The sequence below is a fragment of the Anser brachyrhynchus genome, assembly GCF_964034855.1.
Source record: "Anser brachyrhynchus genome assembly, chromosome: 2".
Lineage (NCBI taxonomy): Eukaryota > Metazoa > Chordata > Aves > Anseriformes > Anatidae > Anser > Anser brachyrhynchus.
Genome location: NC_137695.1, coordinates 157,181,426 through 157,201,140, shown reverse-complemented (window position 1 = coordinate 157,201,140; position 19,715 = coordinate 157,181,426). Strand labels below are relative to the sequence as shown.

The 19,715-nt window shown below is 42.0% G+C and overlaps 1 protein-coding gene across 7 annotated transcripts in view; it reads left to right on the top strand.

The window, feature by feature from the left end:
- The window catches only part of AGO2 (argonaute RISC catalytic component 2), a 58,723-nt gene extending 40,598 nt beyond the window's left edge, over nt 1–18,125 (top strand). For all 7 annotated transcript variants that reach the window (XM_080582107.1, XM_080582106.1, XM_080582111.1 and 4 more), the window contains exons 14-19: nt 442–532; nt 1,325–1,519; nt 2,683–2,817; nt 4,065–4,166; nt 4,991–5,190; nt 5,613–18,125. In XM_080582107.1, the coding sequence (XP_080438233.1) occupies nt 442–532; nt 1,325–1,519; nt 2,683–2,817; nt 4,065–4,166; nt 4,991–5,190; nt 5,613–5,721 (832 nt within the window). In that variant the 3' untranslated portion in view covers nt 5,722–18,125. The remainder of the gene's footprint in view (nt 1–441; nt 533–1,324; nt 1,520–2,682; nt 2,818–4,064; nt 4,167–4,990; nt 5,191–5,612) is intronic.
- Nucleotides 18,126–19,715: the final 1,590 nt, after the last annotated feature.

The following is a 19,715-nucleotide window of genomic DNA, read 5'->3' as shown; positions in this document are numbered from 1 at the left end:
TTTAAAGCAATACCTCTGATAACCACATTTTTCCTTACCAGTGCTGTCTTTTCATTTGGAAACAAAATCATAAGCTTTTGCATGTGTGCAGTTGTTTAAGTTTTAGATGCTATCTGATGCTGAAGAAGCAACTTCTAGTCCTTCTCTGCGGTTCGATTAATAGAGGTGGTGACTCTACAAGTTAGAAAAATCTTTTTTTTCTCATTTTGAATGAAAACGAACCAGCAGTTATGCTTTAAAAATACGCCCAAGTACTTTGTTTGTAGCATGAGAACCCGGATCAGGACCAAGTACCGTCTCATTACTTGTGACCATCTCTGATTAAGTTGAAATTGTTGACTAATTCACGGCAAGAGAATAGAGTGCCATTTAGTTGGCTTCTAATGTGCTTTATTAGGCTTAAGCCATGCTGCTTTTACAAACTTGCTTTCTCTTCACCAGACCGCCAGTATTTCAACAGCCTGTCATATTCCTTGGTGCAGATGTAACTCATCCTCCAGCTGGAGATGGGAAAAAGCCTTCCATTGCTGCAGTGAGTAAATGGTGTAGTTATCTTGAACCCCTGCTTTCTCCCACTGCTCAGTTCTGAAGCATTTATTACTTGCAATTCTTCAGTGGTCTATTTCTTCTGATTGCCTAGCATTACAAATTATTTTTCTGCAGAATTTAATGAAACTTCGGAGAGAAGGCTGATGCTAATTACTTAAATGTGTGTATTGCTTTGTAAAATGCCCAAGCTGCTAATGCACAGAGGAGCTTTTCTATTAGCTGATATTTATCAACCTGTAATAAGCTGGTGTGTGTCTAAATCTGCTTTTTAAGATCTTTTAAATCTGCAGTTAAGAATGTTAAGAATTTATCCATTGTTGAATAGGAATTTGAGAGCTTCACTTGTGTTTTTTTGGGGGGGATTCAAGCTTTCTGATGACACTCATTGTGCAGTAATCTCCTTAAGTATAAGGAAGGGCATGACTTGCATTATGTCCAACACCTGTAATAGATGCTCTGGCTTACTTAATGAGAATCTTTGCAGGCAGTACGTGCAGTATTCATCTTAGACTTAACTCTGGTGCTAAATAAACAAATATCTGTTTTAAAAAGCTGCACACATGTCCTGGAAAGCCAGGTGGAGATGTGTTGTGATTTTTGATGTGTAGAGTTTTTGTTTGTTTATTTGTAAGCCCAATGGAATTTTTAAAATATTAACTTTAAGGTTTAATAAACAGAAAATTGCTTGTTTGAAAAGGCAGTTCAGTTATTTTCATCAATTACCATTATTAAACTGCTCTTAAGTTTGGTGTGATATTAAGCCCTTTTTCCACAGGTTGTAGGAAGCATGGATGCTCATCCTAATCGATACTGTGCCACTGTTCGGGTCCAGCAGCACCGCCAAGAAATCATCCAAGATTTGGCTGCCATGGTCAGGGAGTTGCTTATCCAGTTCTACAAATCAACCAGATTTAAACCAACTCGTATAATTTTCTACAGAGATGGCGTTTCCGAGGGACAGTTTCAACAGGTTACATTTTTATTTTTATTTTGAGGTTTTTATTCTGTCGGTTTCTGGTAGTAAATGTAGTTTTATGTGGATGGAGCTATGAAAAGTAGTGTACCCTCAACAAATTTGTTGTGTCCTGACCAAGAGGAGCAGGGAAAATGATTTCACTTCTTTCATGAGCTTTTTTTTAGTACTTGTTCACCTTAACATGCTTAACCTTTGCAAAAATATAAGCAATAAAGTATAGTTTTAGAACTCAAGCCTGTTCAACATCTGTGACCTACTCAAGATATTAGTCAATATTATATATTATTATAGAAATTAGTCAATTTGGATCCCACAGAACATGGACAGTAATGAAAACATAAGTGTAAGCTCATTGTCCTGTTTTTAACCAGGTGTAATAAATTCTCTGTTTTTACACTGTCACTTTTCATTCATTCTGTATAAAATTCAACAAATGTATTTATTTTGTTCGCTTACAAATGCCATGCTTTAAGAAATATTTTTCTTTATATTTTAAAGATATTAAATATACTAAATATGTTGAAGATATTTAATATGCTTTCCTTTCCGATATTTTTACATGTAAATTTAAAGATATAGAACTTGGTCTGCTTCTCAAAATCAAAGGGGAAGGAAGGAAAGGTCACTTAGTAAACATCAATTAATAAAACTCCTCTTTTCTTTTTTCCATTTCACTGTTTTTCATTGACTTTTCAGTTTATAATTTACATAAATCCCAAATTATTGTTTTGTGTACTGCATTTATCTTTCAGTTTTTGTTGATCCCTGTAGCCATGCTTTACACAGCTGGAAAAGTGCACGCAATTGAGCAATTCTGGATTTTTATCCCTTGTACTAGCCTAAAAAATAATTATGCTGCTGTATGTTCAACAGCCTAATTAAATGAACATTTGTCTTTGGCAGTTGAAAAGATTTTGACACACAGCTGTATTAGTCCAAGCCTCATGCTTGGAGCTCAACAAATACGGAACCAGCTCTGGCGTGGCTCAGGGAACTGGTGATCTAACTTGTTCTCATTAAGTGGAGAAATTAAGGTTTGATCCTGAAAGCTTTGACATCTCATTGCTCTGAGTGACAGTGCAAGACGGAACACGATATAAGAGTACTCTGTAAGCTGTCTTTCACATTTATCACCTATCTTTATGCTTATGATTCAGGTTCTCCATCATGAATTGCTGGCTATCAGAGAAGCATGCATTAAACTAGAAAAGGATTACCAGCCTGGAATTACATTCATAGTTGTGCAGAAAAGGCATCACACCAGGCTCTTCTGTACGGATAAAAACGAACGGGTACGTTCTAACTGTGACCAACAAGTATCTAGCGCGCAGCCAAACTGCTTGGGTGCTATATGAAAAACTTGCTTTGTTTAAAGAGTTACATGATGTATTGGGTGAAATAATTGTGCCTGGAAAGGAAAGCCTTTGGGTTTTATCCCATATAATAACTGGCAAGAAGATGTTACGAAACGGCAACAGTGTGCATCCTTGAACAAGTCTGTGCATCGATTTTTAAAGTTAATCGAATTGTTCGTGTTTCTTTTCAGTTTTTCTCCCATCTGGAGATTCTTAAGGGTTGAGATTGACCTGAGTGCTGTAAGGCTTGTGATGTAGATGTCTACCTCTGAAATAGTTCAGGCATTCTTTTTTTTTTTTTGTAAACAGAGGTCTGATTGATATTTCCATCGCAGTTTAAGGTATTGCTTCCTCCAATTCTAAAATAGTGTTAGCGAGTTCACTGATTTGATTCCTGTTGACTGTAGAATGACTCTTAGGTAGGCAGCTGGGATGTAGGCATGGTGAGATGAACTCTTTTCCTTTAACGCTACGTGTAAGATGTCTTAGGTATCTAATGCCTTGGATACCTGGAATTTGGTTTGGGCATACGGTGTGTCACAACACATTATTTGTAGCAGTGTATATTTGTAGGCGTTATTTCTGGAAATGGAGACTTCTGAACTGCAAACCTCTTTTCACAGACAGGGCTTTTCTTGTGTTTGTTTTCCTGCTGTCAAGCTGCTCTGTGTGAGCAGAGAATTACTTCTAAGGCTGACATCCAGGTGGTTTTGTATATTAATAATGTGAGATGATTGCCCTTAAACTGCTTTTAGAGAGTGTTTCTAAGTTCTGCTTTCAAGTAGAATATTTTTAAGGGAAGGTGAGGCCTGTCTTACAACCACGGGTTGTCCTCTTTCAGCTATAAACAAGAAAAGTTGCAGAGAAATAACCTGTCCTGGAATTGGAAAGTGAAAAGAGATTGACAAATCAGTTGTGGGAAAGTCTTTTTGCATTAATCAGAAAAGCTAATTATTATAGGTAAACTCAAAGAAGGTTCTGCGGCTCATCTCTTCTTTTTTTTCCTTCATTGTACAGACACTCCAGGTTTTCATATGAACAGAATTTCAGTTGTACCTGGTCCTTTCTGGACTTTTTGTTTTTACAGATATTTTAAAATGTTTTCTTCTTCCTTACTGTACAGCTGAAAAGAGGAAAAAAAAAGTTTGTGCACCTTAATATATTTACATTTACTGTTCACACAGGTTGGAAAAAGTGGAAACATTCCAGCTGGCACCACAGTGGACACAAAAATCACCCATCCATCAGAGTTTGACTTTTACCTGTGTAGTCATGCTGGTATTCAGGTACAGCATTTTGTGTGGGATGAGGACTTTCAGTGATAACACTGGCTGTTGGTATTTCATGTGCTCTTTACACCGGAGACAAAGGACACAACCTCCTTCTATGTGTTTCTGCTTTTTCCTGTGCTGTCTGTAATGCTCTTCCATCACTGTTAACATCTAGAAAAAATAATGAACCTAAACAGCCAGTAAGCACACGCTGTGCAATTAGTTTAATGTGCTTCTATCCTGCCTGTGTGCTGCTTTGAATGGTAGCGAGGTAGTTGGGCTATTTTTCCGAGCTGCCTCTTGCATGAAATTCTCTTGAAACGCGTACAGGAAATCTCCAGTACGTTCAGACAGCACCATTATAGTTTCACTTTTTCTTGTGATTTCTTCTGAATCAGAAATGGAAACTATTAATCAACAATAGCACTGATAATGTAATCCTCTTTAAAATTCAGTACTCCCTAAAAAGAAGTGTATGCAGTGAAGGCACGGGTTAGGTTACTGTTAGGGTGAATGTTTTGCATAAAGCTGCTTTGCCTGGCTTCTTTGTAAGATCTAACTTTCACAAGGTCAAAGTGCACTTCAGTACAATCATTTAATATTAGTAACGTGGATGAAATTCGAGGAAGTGCAATCCTTTCCAAAAATGCAAAGGGATTTGTTACACAAGGAGCAAGGAGGGAGGTTCTTTGCCTTTTTAAAGGAAAAAATTGCCGAAGTCTAGAATTTCACACGTGTACTTTTGGGGAAGTAGCAGGTTGTATTGCAGTTCACCCGCAGAGGTGGAAATTAAAAGAGATGTTTTTGAAGCGCTGACGTCCTGTGTGATCTGCCTTCAGGGAACAAGCAGACCTTCGCATTACCACGTCCTCTGGGATGACAATCGCTTCTCTTCGGACGAACTGCAGATTCTCACCTACCAGTTGTGTCATACGTACGTACGCTGTACTCGTTCGGTTTCCATCCCTGCGCCTGCGTATTACGCGCACCTGGTTGCCTTCCGAGCCAGGTACCATCTGGTGGATAAAGAACACGATAGGTGAGTTGCATGGTTTTGAATTGCTACCGAATTTCACAGGAAGGAAACGGGCTTGTTAATTCTGGGATCAGTGGCATCCTCGCTTAGCAGTTTGAGGGCAAGTTGGTTTGCTTTTTCCCCAGTGAATTACATTGTGGGTGGGGAAAAAATAAGGACAAACAAAAACAACAACAAAACAACCAAGCAAAAAAACCCACAAACCAAAAATAAACAAAAGAACCAAAGCCAACAACCAGAAGATCTGCCTGTATGCTTCTGTGCTGTTCTTCTGTTTCAGAACTTCACTGATATTTTAGGGGCAATGAACTGTTGTGACTGTTCAGAAGAAATGAATGACGTGAAAACCTTATGTGCGAGGAGAGGCAGATTAAATAGGGTTTCTTTTCGCCCTCCCTTTTACCCCCCCCTCCCTTCTCTTTCAGTGCTGAAGGCAGCCACACTTCGGGTCAGAGTAATGGCAGAGATCATCAAGCACTTGCTAAAGCAGTTCAAGTTCATCAGGACACGTTGCGCACTATGTACTTTGCTTGACATGTTTTAATGTTTAGCGACTCAGTACAATAGAGAGTTGGATTCACATGAGACCAGCTGCACTTAGACCAACAGTTGCCCAAGCTACAGTGACAGCCAGCAATGAGGGACGCATCTTAATTTCTTCCCCATTTGCAAGAAAGCCTTCCGTCCAGAATTTCAGACTTGATTGTGAACTGCATTCTTGTACAAAACCCCACGATTGTTGGAAATGTGGTTTGCCAAAATCTCTAAGCTGTCTGTTATAAAACAGACCCATATTTTATAATTGAATCAAGAGCTGTGATCTCAGGGCTTAGGGAGAAACAAAACAAAAAACAAAACACAAACCTCTTCATTCAGTTTGCTATTCATTTAACTGCTTTTAATAATTTGGAGAGATCTAATTCATACTAAAGTTGGTGGGCAAAAATGCTGTGAATTAGCTTTTAATACAAAGGAAAAGCAAAGCGTTTTTTGGCTCTTTATGAAGCCTTGATTATTCTAGATGCATTTACAAAGTTTTTATTTTCAAAAGAGTGACAAAATTCTGGTTTTCAACTGTCTTACAAAGATTGTTCTCTCTGTGTCTAAGGGCAAATGTATTTTCTGAAGCTTGTTCTTGAATGTTTTTTATTGTGCTGCATTTAAAAATGTTTTTCATAGACTAAAGAAGAATTTAAAAAAAAAAAAAAAAGGAACGAACTTGTACCTAAACTTTTAATAGGTCCAGTTAGATTGGCAAAAGAAGATGTGCCATTTTTAAGAAACAAAAATTGTAAAGGATTTTTTTAATCACACTGACAGCTAACTTTAGAATTTGTCATACAGGACTGTGACACTTACTTTCCAAAGTCTCTAAGGAATACGGGTCTGTGGTGATAAAATACAGTACAATCCTCTTTCACTGTTATGTTTGAATTAATGTAAATTTTATATATGTTTCACAGTATTAATGTGATAGACTAGATGCTATTATTTATTTTTATTTACTAAGGAGTGCTCATTATGCTTCTGTTAACATATCAAGACTGCTTTGGATTTAGAAATTAAAACCTTATCGTGAGGATATTACTCTTCAAATGCAAAAAATATGCAACTGACTTTGTGAGAGCTCAGAGATACGTACAGGGTGTATTGTGGAGCTTGTAATTTGTAGAAAGGCTTTTCAGGCGTGCACGCAGCAGAGCAGGTTCTACCTGTGCCGTTCAGAGACGCACACGAGACCAACATTCTACATTTGCTCAAGCACAAAACACTTGTATTTTATTTATGCGTTGATTATTGGCGAAGCGGGCGCTCTGGTAGAGGAGAGTGGTTCACTGTTTGTAATTTAGACAGAAGTCAGAGAATCTATGCAGTAAAGATAAATCTTAGGAAACTGAAGTTTACTTTTGAAGGGAGGTGAAACTCTCTTCATTATGCATAAGGTCAATGGTAAATGTGAGAGTTTTGCCGTTCTCTTAGGAGAAGCATTAAGTAAAACTGATAATTGTTAGACAAACGCTTCTGTTAGTTTGCACACTGGGTTCATAAGAAAACCATAATACATATGTAAACCATTGCACTAATTACGATGCCACAAGCAGGTTTAGGAGAAAATGGTAAAAGCCCAGGAAATGTTTATGTTGACTTGATTTTGTTCGTTTTCGTAGGATAACTTAAATACATGTTAAGAGGCAGGTTTTGAAAATGTCATTCTCTTCCATTTTGCATTGTCTTTTTCCCTTTTCTCTTAGCAGAAGCTCAGTCACTGTTCTGAGTCCGTTTACCTCTAGCCACTGAGGCGGGCGCGTAGCTTTAACCCACGCGGAGGTCTGTGCCATATAGCAGAGGGACTATACCTGGTTGCTGTCGAATAAGCTAGAAAATGCCCAAGCTGTGCTGCAAAAAGAGCTGTAGGTACATAACTTTGTACACCTCGTAGCAAGCGTGTTGATTGTCGGTGTTGTTTAGGTGAAATAATGTAAATCCTAGTAACAGATGAATGGTGTTTGTGTTGTTCTGATTCGTTGATTAGGCTGCTGGGTCAGATTTTCTTCCTGGTCAGTTTTGTAAATCTAGATTTTTTTTTTTTTTTAAACGACGCTGGTGTAACAGAAAGCAAGTTCCAGGTCGCATCATCTGTCTTCCTGTTTTCCAGCCGGGTTGCACATACCTCCCTCACAAGCACTGCTGAGCTGCAGAAGCTTTTCCGTAGCGGACACGTTGCACTTCTCCGTGTGCTTGCTTGAGAAGTTTCAGATTTCAGCGAAGATTTTAATTCGGCAGAGTTTTATATAAGAATTATTTTTGTACGGATTATTCTTAACAAATAGGAGAGATCGAACATTTTAAATAAAACGCCAGTTATTTTGTTTGCTGTTCTTTATGCAGAGACCTCTTGGATGTGAATTTCATCCTCCTCTTCCCTATCCGTGCAGATCTGGAATAAAGGACTTTAGGCAAGGACTTTATGGTGGTCAGGTCAGGCTAAGAGGGCGGAATCTGTCTTGACCCACCAAACCTTATTTCTGAAGCAGACTGTGGGACTTCCCTGCACCCTATTTAGGATGCATTCTTTGGGCTGGCATAGCAGTTGCAGAAGGGATATTAGGCAGACCCTTAATCTCAGAGTAGCTGTCATCTCTGTATCCTCTTGGAATGAACAGGAATTTTGTGTAGCTTTCCTTCCTTGAGTATGAAGAACTTGGGATGGTTGCATGCATTTCAGGCTAGGCACATTTCTACCTTCCACAGATTTTTAAGCCTCCAATGCCACTAAGTCGACAGCTTGATTTCTCCCTCCTTTCCCCTGCTGCCCCTGCCCCAGTGGTGAATTAATGAATAATTTAAAGCATTTTTCTAAAAACTTTTGATGAAGTATTATATTTTGAAAAGCAGCGTGCTATGTTAAGGCCAGAAGCTATCCTTCTGGCAATATTTTTAATACTCAAAACGTCTCCCGCCCCCCCCACAAAAAAGGGAGGGGGCGGACAGACGCCCAACCCCCTACTCTTATTTTACCCTCCCACCTGTTTCGTGTTTTGTAAGAGCAGCAATATCTCAGGTAAACGCAACGCTCAAGACGTCTCCATCTCTCACGTACTCCTGCTGTCGAAGTCGTGGCTGAGGTAGGCAGTTATAACCACTAAGTCACTGTGCAGCTCAGGCCAGCAGTAACCAAATGCATTTTACCCTCCGGCAGTAGTTCCCTGAGGCCGTGCCGAGGAGTTGCGTGACTGCGGTTGCAAAAGAGCACCGGGCAGGACCTCTTCCACTGCATTCCTCTCACTCTCCGTTATGTCCCTGGCGATGACCTTTTGCTTGAATTCAGCTGTTGGCGCAGGCTGTCCTGGTGCTCGGCGGGCTGAAAGCCGATCCTGATTGCACCCTGGTGACAAAAATATCTCCTTCCCCTTCCAGGCGTCGGCGCCGTTAGGGACAAACTGACCGGTGTCAGTACTGCAGTATTTCTTCTGTTTCGGTGCAGCTCGTCTTTAAAAGAGCGTGCTCAAGAGGTGAACAGGTATTATTGAGTTGCCTGCTATGGATTGCTTTTCTGGCTTTGTACTGAAATGGTAACACTATAGAAACAGAAATATCCAAATACTGAAGCGGGTTGTGAATCTCTGTCCTTGGAAAGGCTCTGATCTGCTGGACCTGCTTTGGGCAGGGAACTGGGTGTCTCCAGAGAGCCCTTCCAAAGCGTGTGGTTCTGTGACAATCACAACGTAGTAACAAAGATTAAAATACTTAAAAGCTGTCTTTTTTAATGTACTAGCTGTAATACAGTATTGCCTGGTTTTAGAAACTTCTGCTTCCGTGGCTCAATCAGATAACGTCCGCTCTGCCTCTCCTTCAGGCAGTCCTTAGGAGGAGATGCCCCACTGTGAAATGTTGGAAGTAGGGGGATTTGTCCCAGCCTTACGTGAGTTTGGCCTTCCAGATAGCCCTATGCAACCGTAACTCTGCTGGTTTGACTGCGTGCACTGATCACTTGTTTTTATTGGGACTCCTCCTGGCTTGGTTCGAGTTAGGCGGCTTCGGCGTTTGGGTTGCTGACTCACAATCAATGATCTTCCACGTTGCGGCAGCTCTGGCATATTAATTTCCTTGGGTTTCGATCTGTCAGGTGGAAAGGTTTGGGATTAGTCGTTGACCTAAGCTGTGAGGGAAGGCCTTGTGTGTTAACCTGCTGCAGCCAGCATGGAAAATCTCCAAGTACCTAAGTCTAAAGCAAGAAATCTGTACTACACGTTTCTGATCTTCGTCCAGGCAATACGTTCCCTGATTGTTAAAGCCAAAATGTTGCTAAGGTTTAGCTTGAAGTCTGACTATCAATAACTCCTGCGGCCCCTGTCCATTTTTATCATCTCCTGTTCAGACATGAATAGACCACCTGTATAACTAAGGCAAGAGGTAACACCTCTGCAAGGATTTTAAGTAACTTTTGAAGGTTAGCTGTGGGCTTCTAGGTTCTTGCGTGCTCAGGTCACTTTATAAAAGATTGAGGTTTCTAACGGAGTTCAGATGCTTTTGAAGCTTTTATCAGCAGCCTGATGTGTACCTGCACAAAGAGGCTTTGTGCCGAGCAGCAGATCATGCTGCCGAGTGCTTCGCACATCGCTGCCAACACCAGTCACTGCAGCAGCCTCCTCAAACCCCAATCTTCCTCGTGCCGGCGAGTCTCTGAGATTTAACTGAGAGCAAGGGCAGAAGGAAGGCCTGCATTAGCACCGCCGTGCGTGTTTAGTGGGCTGCTGTAGGTTTCCCTGTATGTGCAGACTTTCTTTTTGAGGAAGAATGTTGTCGTTTTGAAGTGAGAACAGGTTGGCTCTGCAGCTCGGTCCAACGCAAAAGGACGCCTACTGCAGGAGCAGGACTGGGACTTGTGGAGACGCAGATGGGGACGTACTTGCCTCTTGGTGTCATCCAGTAAGCATTTCTGGTGGCATAGGTAGCCCATAAGGGATTGTTTTTTCTTTTAAATACCTTATACACCCAAAAAAAGAATGTAAAAAAAAATTATTGTTCTATTTTTTACACTCAATGCCAATGTAAGAAAATTACTTTCTTTTCCTAATTTTTTTAATACTCTTCTACAGTAGCATCTGTTTTTGTTTTGTGTTGTTTTTCCTGACAGTGTGGCTTTCTCTATTTCTCATACAGGACAGTACATTTTTTTTTTAACTTTATATACATTTGGCAACATGCTTCTTGTTGCATACATGCAGTCTTAAGGAAAACTTCAAGTAGAAGGTAATTGCACTGATTGTTTTTAAACTCCCTTTTTACTGTAAGACTTTTTTTTTTTTCCCTTCTGCTGTAGCTCTTTAAAAATACTGTAAATAGCGCTACGGATAGCAAATACGGAAATGCTGTGGATGCCATTCCTTGCTCTGACGTTGTAGGAATGCTGCCATATTTTACAGTGTTGAGACACGAGCTTTGGTTCTAAATGTTGTTGTGCTTCGTTTGCGTTAGGGTGTGAGTCCGAGGGCACAGTTGCTTTGTTAGGGTGTGTTTGTATTCATAAAATATTTCCTCCCTCTCTCCTCTGTGCACGTTTCTCCCACACCATAAAGATGCTAAGTCGGGTTTTTAAGCCACCACCGTGCTTGTTGTCCGTGCAACATTTAAATGCCAATCTTGGATTGAAGTTGGCTGATTAATTAATTAATGCAGTATCTGTACTCTCAGCTCCAGTTGTCCCGCGTCTTCCTGGCTTCCTTCAGCATTTGATTCCCGTGTGGTATTGAGAAGAACCGGTCTGCGGGGCAGAATTAGTAGAGTAACAGGGATATGGGATGGGGTTTATGATGTCTTGTTCTCTGTCCCTCCGTGGCTGTGGGACTGTTGGGTGCAGTCGATGTTTTAGTGCCCTGAACTAAGAAGTGGTGTGTGATGCTCTGAGAAGCCATCAGCAACGGCCTTCTGTAACCATCGGGACAGGAGAGACCCGAACTCCAGCCCGTCGCGTATCATTAAGGTGCAAAACCCAAGTTTTGTCTCCGGCGGGTCAGTGTCTGGAAAGGTGCATCCCTCCGAGACCTTGTGTTGAATCCCAAGGAGCGGGGGCTTATTTTGTGTGTGCGTGGCACATAACCAGTTTTATCTCGTTTTGTGTGTTTCAGTTGCTTGTTCCGTGTTGTTCCTTTGCGTGCAGTGTTAAGATGAATGTAATGGCTTGGCCAAATCACTACGGAAGGTGGTTGTGTAGTACTCGTTAGTTAGCGAGCAGATGCAGTTCAAGGCTACCTCCTCTATTCCTCCACAGAAAGATTAATTTGTAAAGCGAGCCTACTACCTAAGCAGCCAAAACGCTCCCCGGAGAACTGTATTATTGCTCTTTTGTTCCGTGCTGGAGGACCAGCGGTGCCATACTGTGATCCCGGACATCTCCTTTTCGCTCCTCCTGTCTTCCAAAGGTGTCGGCGTGGCTCGTGCAAAGGTGGTGTTGAGATTTCAGAAAGAGCTTGGCACATCGTGCCTGGCACGTTTTCTTTTTTGGTACCTGGTAGCAGCGGCTCCCGTGTCACCTCTCGGTTCGCTTGCCGGGTTTGTATACCGTTGTTTCCAAATGAAACATCTCTTCGTATTTCAGCTGTTGGCTGACAAATGTCGTGCTTTCATTGCAAGTGACATCAAGGTGCTTGGAATATATTTTGAATCTGAAGCAAAAAACATATGTATTGGAATATTTTTAAACCTATTTTTTTGATAAGTTGATGTGAGACTGTAACGTTGAGTATATTGACTATCTTCCCTGCTCAGCCCAAGACTGATAAACTTTAAAATGAAAACAAAAAAAAATCTGGAGTGTTTTTGTTGTGAATGTTTCACGTGTCAGTTTTGTGTGAAGCCTTGGCCATAACTCAGTCTTGAACTAAGCGCACACCGACTAAAGGTGCTTTAAATGGCCTGAAATGAAACCGTAGAAAACCACGTTAATTCCTTGTTTTGTTTACAGTGAATCCAAGCGAGCTTCCCTGGTTTATGCTTAACCACTCTGCTGACAGAAATACTACCTGCCTGACCACGACGCGCTGGGGTGGTTTCGTGGCACTGCTGTAGCTTTTGGTTTGGAAGTGACCGGGCTTTATGCTAGGAGCTGGCATCTCAGAGGCAAATCAGCCAGGATTATGTTACCTGCGATTTCATCATCTTAATCTTTGGCCGTAGACACTAACGAAGCCTATCGATGGCAGGGACGAAGTTCTGGCTTTTTGGAAGAATTCTTGCTGAGCGATGGTGAGTGACTGAATAAATGAGCTCAGCAATGATTGAACAGGGTAAAATCTTGAACATTTCGTTCAGATCTTTGTTCTAACTTCACAAGTCCCCCCCAAGGCATGAAGAATAGGATTTTGCTCGAGGGCAAATAGCTGCTTTTAGAAAATATTTCACTACGTCCTGGTTTTATGGATCCATAGACACTATTGATGTTGCTGTGGCCTGGAAGAGGTTTCCCTGTGCAGGCAGGGGATTGTGAGCACATCCCCTTAAAATGATGAGAGTGACTAGGGAGGCAAGGTGAACCATTTTTATCAGAAAACTGCCAAATAAGCACTTGTTGAGGCAACAGTAAGCAACATGTAGTTTTCCTTCTGGCTTCCTGCACAGCCCCGCAGCCCCCGGCAGATCCTGCTGGCAACTTCCAGCCCCTGCCCCAAAAGGGAAGGCTGTTGGGCAGCTCCCAAAAGCTGCCTTCTGCTCTCGGCATCGCAGAGCACCTCGGATTTGGTCGGAGCGAGGACAGGGACGTTCGTGGAGTTCGCAGGTGCGAGAGGCTGGTGGGAGCCGGTCCTGGAGTTTTGCACGTGGCAGCGCCAGAAATGTAAAAGATCCGCAGCATCTGGCTGTGTTGCTGTACCAGGTTGCTTTAGTTTTGCTCTATTTTTTTCCCCTTTAAGAACTGAAATACCTGCTGGAATAGCTGCTCTACCCAGCAGCAGCAGTTACAGATACGGCTAACCTAGGAACGAGCCTATTGATTGTCCCTGAAGCATTAATTTAAACGTTTCCGACCATTTTATGCCTGCGTGTGCTTGGCAAGCATGAATTGTGAAAAGGTCAGCAAGCAACCTTGGGAGTTCCTACTCCCCTGGCTGGTCCTCTTTGCATTTACTTTGTTAGCTTACATTTCCTAGCAGGAAAATAAAACCCATACCACATAATGGGGACTCTATTCTTTGCCTATCAGCTTTTCCTGTTTCTGCGCCAACAGAGGAAGCTCCCCTCTTAGCAGCGTACGTAAAACTGCCTGGGTTTGCTTGGCTCGGAGCTTGGTCCACGCTGGGTGGGCACCCCAAAATCTCGGCTCTGCGGCGGGCACTTGATCGTGTGCTGCGGGTGGGGTTGGGTTGAGCCCGTCGCGTATCAGCAGAACGTGCAGAGAAGTTTGTTTCCAGATTTCATTAACATTAATCCTGCATCAGCTGGGAGATGCTCAGAACCCACTGTTTGCGCTATAAAAAGGTGGGATTGACCCTAATTTTGTTGTTCCTTGCTTTCTCCTGAGACTGACCCCTTAAAACTCCTCATCTCATCCACGAGTGACAATTGTGTCATCTTGTTTTGAAGTAAATACCGTGTCTCTAATTGCCTGGCCGACTTGAATCTTGAACTGACCTGAAATTGCCTCTCAGTGTTTAATCCCCAGAACGTCTCCAGCTTAAATGAAGATTGTTGCATTTTCCCCATCCTTTATTACCGAGTTTGGGGCAGCAAAAATAGCGTTTGTTTTTTTGATTATATGGGGCTGAAGGGTAGGATAATGTATGGATTTGCAGAAAGAAGATATACTTAAGGGGTGATTACTAGTGAGCATCTGGGAAAGCTGTGCATTTTTTTTTTATAGGGAGATGCAAAAACAAAAAAAAGGAGTAAGGCTTGAAATTATCTGTGAAAAATCACCAATTAGATGCAATGGCAAAGTGTATCTGGCGAAGCTGTGGATTATCCCGAAGTGCTGCCATTCAGTTTGTCATTTGTTGGCAGTGGTGTGTGTGTGGACGCACACGTGCGTGCGTGCACGCGTCGGTGAAAGCGCAGTGTGACTGCTCAGACGTGAAGGTGCGAAGGCAGAGCTTGGCTGGGAACAATAAGCACAATATCGCTGGCTTCCGTCGTCCTTTGTTAGTTTGTACAATCACAAAACCTCAAGCTTTTGGGGCAGTTTGTAGAGATCTCACCCCAGGTTTCTGTGCGGCAAGGTGGTTGACTTGGTCACGGAAGGGTGAGGTGGAAAAGAGAATGTATTGATTAAATCCCCCCCCCTATTTTTTTTTCCTGAAGTTTGGTATATTGCAGATTTAACTGACATCCATTAAAATCCTTTCTTTGAATATTTTTGTTTCTTTATTTTTGTAAAAATAACTAAAAACCAACCAAAAAGGAACTCAGAAGTCTCCCGTTGTACATGCTCCCTCGAATCCAAATGTTTTTATGACCGTGTAGAGTTTACTATTTTTGGAAGAAGAAGGAAAAAACAAAAAAAAGAAAAAGCTAAGATGTTAAGGGCCTCATTTCAAGTGGTACTAAGCGTGTGTTGGCTAGGTTGCGTGTTGCATCCGGATTAAAACGCCTCGTGCTTCCGATGTATAAACGATGTAGTGCTGTTTGGGTAAGACTAGCACGTGTAACACAAAGCCCCCTTGACTGATTTTTAAACGCGCCGGTGGCATCGTAGAGTTGACGGCGTAGATGAAGTGTTGCTTTATGTTCCCCAGAGCCAGCGGGGCTCCGTGTCGACGTGCGTAGGGTAAATGCTGTACCTTGCTTACGTAGCTTGATGTTTGCATGACGCTGTGTGGCGACGCCACTTTAAATTAAGCCTTAACAAAAGAGATAAATTGGTCAGATTTTCTCGGAGTATGCAAAAATACTGTTTAACGAGAGTAGGATCTTCCTATGAAGCTAAACTCGTAAAAAGGAAGGCTCACCTGAGAACGAAAGGGGAAAACCTGTAGATCTCTATACTGTGACCGACCTCCTTGGGCGCTGGCGTCACCGTTGCTCTACAGAAGCCAGGCTCTCTTGCGTTTCTCGGGCAGTCTGCCCCAAAACGGGCTTTCTCAAATCTCAGCTCCTTGCGTTGGACGTGTTCTTCTCCCTCCCCTGCTAGGAAATCTCTGCCTGAAGGAGGACCGCGACTTAGCGCTGAAATTTTACATTGAAAAATGAAAAAAAAAAATAATTCTCGAGTTCTGTGCTTACTTCAGATAGTGCCATCGTTTTCGCTTCTCCGACTGACATCTAATCCTTAAAACATTAGGAACAGGGGCAAATCACGTGGCGGGGACCCAGCTTTCTTTTTGGATTTGGATCTACCTCATTTCAACAGTTGGGTGCTATGAACTCAAATTGTCGACGAGATGGGCAAAAAGCGACCAAACTGCATGTGACGACTGACCTCGGCGGAGGCGGTCCTCTGCAAACCAAAACCTTTGGGTTTCTTGTTCGGAAACAACAATATTGTAGTTCAGTTTGATTCTTTGTGCCTTTGTGTTTTTTCCCAGTGCGTAACAATCAAAAGTCATGTTCTTGATTAAAAACAGCAAACGAATTTTAACCGCAGAGTTTAAAAAAGAAGAGAAAAGCAGCATATTTTTAGCAAATTTTAAAATATTTTTCGGTGTATCAAATCGTAAAGTGTACAGTATCAGAGCAGAACTAGGCAAAGAAATACCCAATAAAGAACTTCTTGAAATACGTAATCCCAACCCTAGATATATACATCTGTATCTATATATATGCATATATAACATACATACACATACAGAATACAGCTGTGTGTGTATATATGTGTGCATATATATATATATATATAACAAAGGGATACATGGGTAAGGGAATAAAATGTAATTGACTTTTCCACACAGTTTTGTATTTAACAGTTTACAACTACGTATAAGTTTTTCTACTACGTAAGCCTTTTTTACTTAAGAAAAAAAATCCTTTTTGGAAAATTTAAGTTGTGATATACTATCATTTTTTGAAGCTTAAAAAAAAAAATCGACTTTCTACCAATACTTAATACAGAGGGGGAAATCTTTTCTGTAGACTTGTATTTAGTTTAAATATTAAAAAAAAAAAATAAATCTATGTATGGAACTGTAAAAGGGCTGACAGTCCGGGGTGGCAGGACTTCAAAGCTGTTTCTTAAGGCTTTCAGCTGCAGAGAGACTCGAACAAAAGGAAGATGCCTCTGTTAGATGTTTTTATAAAACTGCTCCATCAGGTCTATACTTAAGCTATATTTTCTAAAGCCTCTACTCATCCTTTAATATGCTGCATATAAATTATCAGCATGGTTGCACTTTCTCAATAATAATGTATGCCCTGCAATTGGCTCGAGATAAGGACTTTAGTTTTATAACAAAACAGATAGTACTTTGGGCAGAAGGTAATATTTATATAGGTACCTCAAGAAAAAAAAAAAAGAGCCTGAATATGCTGCATTTTGTTCCTTTAACATTTTTCATGTAGCATTTGTTTGCTTTTATTTTTTTTTTTAGTAGATTACTAGCTACCTGTTTTGCTTCGGGGGACCCCAGTAGCATTTTAGACCGGTGTTTTCTGTTGAGCTCGTAGGATGTAGTATCCGTCCTTGGTTTCACGCAGGAGTTCAGGGTGGGGTTTGCCCTGCATCGTGTACGCAACGGGGAGGGGGGACCACGAGGAAATTCGCTTTACATAGACTTCAGGAAAAGGATACTATACTCCGAAAACAGACAATACGTGTTCCTAACCGTCGGCGTGCTCGTACCGCTTTCTTGACTCTTTTCTCAAGTACGGATGGGGAGAGGGGCAGCGTGTTGATAGAGGAAAACCAAAGGGACCAAACTTCCCCTGTTGGTCAATGTTTTGGGGGTGGCTCGGCCGTGCTGTGCGCCGAGCTGCCCAAATTAAGGCTTGGTGAGCATCGGGCCCAGCACGGAGCAGGATCCGACCTGCTCCCCCGACTCAGCCTCTTGCGGGTGCGTCTTCCACTTCTGCCTTTCCGAGCCAGTGGAAACCGAAAAATGTGCAAAGATGGGGAATTTCTGTTGAAGATGGGGAATTTCTGTTGAGAACCGTTGAAGGAAGCTTCAAAGGCTGTGAAGTCGAGCATTTATTGTCGTGTTTTTAAGCTTAGGTGGGTCCTTTTCCAAGTTTTGTTTTACAGCTTGCAAGGTAAAATAGTTTGCACTACTTTTGCAATAAACTCATGAAAAACCTAACAGTTTCTGTTTTGGTTTCTTACTGTATATATACAACTAATACTAAAGATTTAGCATAGTGTTTCTCACCTCAAAACATAAGACTCGTAACAAGCTCAGAATGCTGTAATTCCTGACAAAATAATGATGTGAATGATATTTTATAAAGTTATTTTGTATGGTGTCAATTTTGTTTTGCCTCATAGTATGTCAATAAAATAAAATTCCTCATCTTTACAAGTTTGTTTGCTGTCTTTCTTTAATTTGACTTTTTTTTTTCCCAGTTACTTGTGCACTGTGAAATCTAAAACTATGGATTGCTGCAGTCTGTAGCTCTGGTAAAGTTGTGGTGGCTGATTCAAGATCATTCCAGAGCAGACATCCTTATAGTATGCCTCACTGTGCTTTGCCAAATCATAATTCTGATTTAAATGTGCTGGTTTTGGGGCTTTTTTGTGAGAGGGGAGAATCCCTCTGGCGCCCGAGTGCCGTGAAGTTCTGGTCCGTGCTCTGCCATGTGCCCGTTGGGCGCGTTTCCAGAGCCGTTTTGTGCTGCTTTTCAAGAAAGTAACTGGCAAGGCACTCTCAAATTATTTATGGCAGGTTGGCAGTTTGGAAACCGCTTGCTTGAAATCCTGCCTTTTGTGCCTTTCTCAGTTTGCACCTGCAGTTTTTAAGCAAAAGAAGCGAGCTCTTCATGCTTACCGTAAAGCCTCAAGTCAAGGTGATATCAGAGGTACGGTGAGTTCCAGCCCTGCAGCCACAGACAGGTTTTACTTGGTAGCATGAGATAAAGTCACAACCGTCCCTCCCCTTTGAGGCAGAAGTCACGTCCCTTGTAAGTCACATCCCTCGTTTTTGAAATATGATGTTGAATTGGGCACACTTGCTCTGTGACAAGCAAGATTTGGGGAAAACGAGTGCTAGTTACCAGTTTTGATGGCAACAAGCTTTGGTAGCTGCAAGGCCTGGAGTTGGTTCTGGCAAATTTTGGCAGCTCTGAGCTCTCCCCTGAGGACTCCGAACACCCTTCTGGATTAATTCAACCAAGTTCTTGTGGCCTCGCTAATTGCCTGAGTATGTTCATCGTCCCATGGGAAACTTCTAAGAGGGACGAAATGCGGTGATTTGTGTGTGGTAACTGCAGTCTGTTCGTCGTTTTTGTAAGCTTGGGGAGATGGGAGCTTCGTTTTCTTTGAGCAGCCCTGGCTTGGTGGGGAGGATCCCGCAAGGTAACACTGTAGGAAGAAAACAAAGACATCTAACAACAGATTTGTCTTGCTAAGTTTGTCCACTGTGTGCTGTCGTCAAAACCCCCCTGCCATGGGCAGGGACGCCTCCCACCAGCCCAGGCTGCCCAAAGCCCCATCCAGCCTGGCCCTGAGCACCTCCAGGGATGGGGCATCCTCAGCATTTTGCAGCCTGGCTGCAGGGAGCCAGCGGTGCTGGGGCCGGCACGAGGGGCACGAGGCCGTGGGTCGTTGCCAGCTCTGGTCCCAAGACTAATGACTTCTGCGGCAGGATTTCCTATCGCAGCTCCCTCGAATGTGACCCTCACAGAGCTGGCCAGGATCTGTGCATTTTTAATAATTAAAAAATAAAATAAACTCACAACATTATAATTCTGTATGGACGTCTGGGAATTTCTCTAGGGCTGAAGCATCACTTCGCACTCACTGCAGCATTCTTGATACAATGCGATGTTTATGGCAACTTACGGAACACAGTTTATAGTGCCACAGTCTTTGATCTTTTAAAGTAAGAACATTTCTTTTGTGGCTCAGCAGCTTAACTCTTCTGCCAGTCTCTGATCTTAGCCATCTAACCCCT